General features: G+C 46.1%; 1 protein-coding gene across 1 annotated transcript; it reads left to right on the top strand.

Moving 5' to 3' along the window:
* LOC109841942 lies at nucleotides 2,394-5,099 on the top strand. The gene is made up of 6 exons (XM_020410865.1): nucleotides 2,394-2,537; nucleotides 3,861-4,242; nucleotides 4,334-4,558; nucleotides 4,632-4,868; nucleotides 4,937-5,017; nucleotides 5,068-5,099. The coding sequence occupies exons 1-6, from the start codon at nucleotides 2,394-2,396 to the stop codon at nucleotides 5,097-5,099; spliced, it is 1,101 nt and encodes a 366-aa protein (XP_020266454.1).

Here is a 6,016-nt window from a genome sequence, read left to right as displayed (position 1 = left end):
GGTATAAATACGAGTGTTGAATACGTCGTAAAAACATCCGAAAAGAGGTTCAAAACGCATATGAATTATCCCCGGACCCTTCCACATGCGCGAGCCCACATTTCACGGCCCACACGCGTATGAATCAACAATTTAGGTTTGGTTTCGGTTCAGACCGGTCCGGTTCAGGCCGGTTCGGTTCAACAAAAACAAGAAAAAAAAATGTCCAATATAAAGCCGATTTACCCTTCTCCTCTTCTTTTCTTTTCTTTCTTCGGTTCCAGCAGCTAGGTTCTGCCTCCTTCTTCATTTTTTTTTGTTTCCGGTTCCAGTAAGAATCCGCCCCCCCAAGAGCTCTCCCTCATCAAGCTTTTAAACCCATCTTCTTCAAGGCCTTCAACCTCTTCCTCTCCAAGTCCTCATCTTCTCCAAGGGTTCAAGCAAAGGAAGTTGGGTTTGGAGGATCTTGGGTTCCATTATCAACACTTCTCCAAGCTTTGGTAAGAACCTCTCTTCATCACAACTTCAATTTGATTTCCCCTCTTTTGAAATTTTCAAAATCCAAAACCCTAATTTGTTGATTTGGGGGAAAACCGAAATTTGCATTGGGTTAGATTGTTGGCCGAAATTGGGATATGGGTTCTCTCATCTTTGATTGCAAAATATATATATATATTTTTATGCATATATATGGCCAAAATTTTATGGGGGTTCATGTGCAAAATTTGGTGAGATTTGAGGGGTTTTTTGGCCGAATTAGGGGCTGAAATTTTGGGGGGTATATGTGCAAAAATGTGGACTAAAACTTGAAGGGGTATATGTGCAAAAATGAGGCCGAAACTTGAGGGGGTTATTTGCAAAAGAGGGCTACCATTTGAGGGGGTTATTTGCAAAAGAGCAATCCACAAAGTATAGGGGGGCTTATTTGCAAAAGGGCTGGAATTTTGAGGCTTGGATGTTTGACACAATTGGCCACAACTTTGAGGTGTGCTTCATGCAAAGAGATCACAAATTGTTGAGGGTTTATTTGCAAAATTGCCCATAAATGTTTTAGAGGGACTTATTTGCAAAAGGGGCAAGAAATCCAAGGCTGAAAACCAAGAAGTTTAGACCACAAAACTACGATCAAAGTTTTGCGAAAACCAAACCGAAATTTGTGGAGGGTTTTTTTTGCAAAATTGGCTAGATTTTACAAAAGGGTTTATTTCCAAGATTAAACAAAATTGTGGGGTACTGGGGGTGCTATGTGATCAGGTATGATGACCATGACCCAACTCGAGCGTGTCCTTGACCCGAATTTAGCCTTGAACACGAAGGGTATTTTGGGTATTTCATCAAAATTAACTGCGAAAATGACAATTATTGTTTCGCATGCACAAAATTTGTAGGTTTAATTAGACTTCAACTATAAAATCCTATTTATACATAGGATTTTAATTAAAGTTCTTAATTTCCCTTTTAAATTTCGCGTATTCATATTGTACCTTACTTACTGCTTTTCATTGCAGATTTTCGATGTCTTCACGTCGACCTCGACCTCCTAGGAGTCGCTCCCGTCCGCAGCCTAGCGAGGAAGAAGTTCCTACAGCATCCTCCCCTCCAGCGGCTTCCTTTTTCGGGGGTGGGAAATTTTTTTTTTTTTGTATCCCCGATTGATCCCTTCGCGGGTCATGAAGGAAGAACCGACACCCTCCTTCGCGGGGGTCGAGGTTTCGGACTTGGTGGTTCTGTTATACCCTCGTTTGGCCCCTTCGCGGGTCATTCGGGAAGGGCCGACACCCTCCTTCGCGGGGGTCGAGGTTTCGGACTTGCCTTGCTTGGCTAATTCAAGTCTTCTGGTATATTGGGGCGATTTTGTGTCGTCCTACACCTTATAGGTCGGTGTATGTTACCACATTATTTACGTGATGATGCATACCGTTCTTCCAGTGTAGGACACTCAAAATCGTCTCTCCAATTATCCTGTGACTGATTTTATCTCGCTTTTTATGAGCTTTCTGACTCTATCCTTGTGTTATGTTGCAGTCGAGTTCCCCGTGGGCAGCCTTCCTCCTCATGCTAATACTGGTTGTAGCCGGGAGGTCTTCTCTTCAGCTTCCATCAGGCAGGCCGTTAGTCCACTCCCTCAGTTTGACAGAGATCGCTCCAACGAATCCTGTCGTTTGATACGGGATGGAGGGCGTCATTGCTTACGCCAGCTTATTACGGATGTTTCCTTCACTGCGGATTCCACTTCCACTCAGGCTTTAAAGAAGCCCGGATTTCTGTTCGGAGATCACATTGAGGATCCTGCTACATTGACTCTTATCAAGGAGCATTGGCTGACTCTCGACGAAGGAGCTCTCCTGTATATTCCCTCCATTCCTCGTCAGTATTCTTTCACTCATTTGGAGGGGCAGGCCGTGGAGCGACATATGTCTTGGCCTCTTACCGATGATGCTGAGCGAGTTCAGTGTGGATATACCTCTCATCATAAGACTCCTGGTTCTGCTGGGTATCATGATATTCGCGGTCTTCGACCAGGGATTATGGGTCTTGACACTGCACCCCCAAGCGAGGTATCAGCATCTGCTCCTACCGTGAAGAATCGTCTGGCTCATCTTGGGAGAAGGTTACCTCCACCAGATTACAGATGCTATGGTTGGGCTTTCTCACAAGCCAAGGGATGGTGGACACGCATGACCAGTTACGTCTTGGGGCGCTGGGAGAAGGATTTGAAGAGCAGAGGATTGTATGCACCTATACGGGCCACCATGTACGGACTTCCGGTCAGCTACCGCTATTTCTTGGCGTTGTTGGAGACATACATGCCCGACAGTAACACGTTCATGACCAGCGGCGGAGAGTTAGGGTTGGCCTTACATGAGATGTATCAGGTTTCTGGTCTTCCAATGGGGGATTGTCCATATCTGGAGTACTTTCCCTCGAACCAGCAGTTGGGGTGGTTGAAGAATGATACTCCCGACATGCATGATACTCTTTGGGACCTCACTTGTCATTATTATACCTCCTTGATCGAGATTTCTCCTCCAGCGAAGAAGAAAAGGCAAATCAGCTTGAAGAAGTTTGCTGTCTATCTGTTCCCTAATTTGGAGGGTGACTCCGGCGAGCCCCTTCGTGAGTTAGATGTCCTGACCCCTACCGCCATTAATGAGTTGATGGAGAAGGCTGAGGCTCATTCTTACACCATTGCCCGTGCTGAGGGAGCTTTTCCTGCAGGAACCAAGTTTCGTTCGTTCCTCCGCCGTGCACAGAAGTCCATCGAGCCCCGGACTCTGCTAGCAGGCTACCTTGCCCTCTGGTTGAAGAAGTGTGTTGTTCCGTACCGGTCTTTAGACGCCTTACCTCTTGAAGTGCTCTTCCCCGCAGTTCAGCTAGCTTATGGGAGGGAGCTTTCACTGCTCCCAGCGATGGTTGCCGGCATCCATTGCGGGCTTAGGTATCTGGTCAGTGGTTTTACACAGGTGGGTTCTAAACCATCGACCGAGCTTACTTGTCCGAAGGTCGAGCTTCCTTATGCGTATCTGATGGCGTGGCTCGTTCTTCACCGTCCTGACTTAATATCGGCGCCCAGCGTTGTTGATGTCCCCATTCCTTTCGTGCAGCTGTTGGAGAGGAGCAGATGGCTCGGGAAGAAATTCGGCGATGCACAACGAGATCTTCAAGTTCGCAAGAGCTGGGAGTTCTTCAAGTGTTTTCCCCACTTTTCGGGTCGCTATGGTGATGTGCTGACTGATGAGGAGAAAGCCAGAACTAATCGGACTGCTCTCGACGTTGGTTGTTTCCACTGGTTAGTGAACATCCGTGTTGGGTATCTCGTTCTCCGGGTGAAGAATCATTGCCACATAGAGTCTTACCTTCCCTGCCGTTTTGCTCGTCAGTTCGGTTACGACCAACTATATGGGCTTATTGACGACGTACGGGCATGGCTATGGACTATGGTGGGTTGCACCGGAGCCCACTTTGCTCTTCCTTCATATAGGCGCAAGCCGATGATTACTTTCCTCAGTTGTAAGTGGTTCCTCTCTGCCAATGAATCCATAGGTGTAAGGAGTCTTTCAGAATTAGAGTCTGAGCACTCGGTCCAGGTCGCTATGATGGCTGCTCGTAAAGCCGAGCTTGCTCAGAAACAGAAGAAAAAGTCTGCCAATCCTCCTCTCTCAAGCAAAGACGATGAAGAGCTCCTTCCTACTGACGATGATGTCGAGACTTCTGAGGAGGGGTATGTGGATATAGATATCGACCAAGAAGAACTTGACGCAGGTTTGTCATACTCTTTGATCCTCTTTCTCAACTTCAACCGATATCAACGAAAGATCTGGTTCATTTAATGAAATAATCCTTATCATTTCAGGTAGGACAGCCGACGACCATGAGTCGCTCGCTTCCTGTCGTGCGAGATTCAGGCCTGGTGGCCAAGCTCCTACCCAGGTTGATACACGTGGCCAGTCCACGCACGAACGACCCGTTGGTTCTATGAGGGGTGATATTCCGAAAAAGAAAAAGATCGCTCATAAACCACACGTTGGTCAGCGCTCCTATGAAGTGGATTTAGGACTTTGCCGACACAGGGAGGAAGGTAATACTTCGTCGTTTTCATTGCTTTAAGATGACTTACCTTCTGGGATTCGTAATCATGTTTTATGTTCCAGGGTTCTTTGAAGAGGGCGAACTCCCATTGTCTCCCGTATTCACTGGTTCTGATAATATGGATAGCTTCATGGAGCAGATGTGCGACGCCCTTCGTGACGGTTCTCTGGGTATCGATCTAAACATTGATCTTGGACAGGTGAATAGTGTTGAGCCCACCGTTCCATATTCAGGTATATCTACATCCGATGATACCCTCCTCAAACATGGGGAAAGAGAATCTTCTGTTCTTGCTGCAGGTATTTCTGAGCTTTCCCTTCTTCCTTATCTTCTTATACATATCCCCAACGTTTAGGTTGTCCTGCAGATGTCGTGATGGAAAAGCCAGCTGAGGACGGAGCCTTTCATGATGTAGGTTTCGAGGAACAGGGGTGTGCCTCTGTACCAGGTTCCTCGGGACCTGACGCTGGATTATTAGCCGATATGTTGGCTGAGCAGGCCACCAGAAGAACCGCGGGACCACCCTTTGAGAGTGATTCATTCATAGGTATATATCTGATTCCCTTCATCTTGCCTGATCTTTTGTCTGACTAACGAAGGATTAATATTACAGCGCCAGCCATTGGGATTAACCCAATATCGATTCCCGGCATATCTAGCTTACCTCGGAGTGACGGACTTGCAGGTACGCATACGATTTAGGGACATCATACTTCTCTTTATTTATCTGACTTTTGACTAATATATGGGTGCAATCATAGGACCAGCCACCGGGACTGATACTCTTATGACTCCTGGCATTCCCCGGATACCTGAGGATGATGGACCTACAGGTATGCAGATGACCTTATCACCCCGATCCTCCTTATTTGTCTAAATTTTTATTTTGACTAATAAAGAAGTGCAACTATAGGCCCAGCCGTTGTGCCTGATGGAAAGTGCCAACTCGTATTATCACTCAAAGGGAGACTTTAATGCTAGGTGATTATGACCTAACATGTTGAGTCTGAGAAATGCCAATGACTGGCAGATAGAAATTTTGGTGAATCCACCGTCGATTAATTTGATCAGCAGATGGTTTGATGAGGAAAGATTAACCTATCAGAGGGTTGGATCTCATCTCACAAAAATAACTCATAAGAGTTAGAGAATTTGACAATAAGAAGAAACATTCCGACATTCAGAATTTGAACATGGATCTCTTATTCATCGCTTTTACGGTGACTGGGTTATCCCTAAGAATACCCCATGTGGTATTCTTCCGGGAACTTCCCGATACATTATTTATCCTGAAGATACTAAGGATAGTATTTTTTCAGGAATTTGCCATTTATCGGCATCATAAGCCGGTCGCCGTCCTTGGTGACTAGGCGATATGCGCCACTCGAGTAAACTGTCTCCACTACGAATGGTCCCTCCCATTTGGGTTCAAATTTACCGAGAATCA

Source organism: Asparagus officinalis, chromosome 5 (genome assembly GCF_001876935.1).
Source record: "Asparagus officinalis chromosome 5, Aspof.V1, whole genome shotgun sequence".
NCBI classification, from domain to species: Eukaryota; Viridiplantae; Streptophyta; class Magnoliopsida; order Asparagales; family Asparagaceae; genus Asparagus; species Asparagus officinalis.
This window is presented reverse-complemented; position numbering and strand designations above follow the sequence as displayed.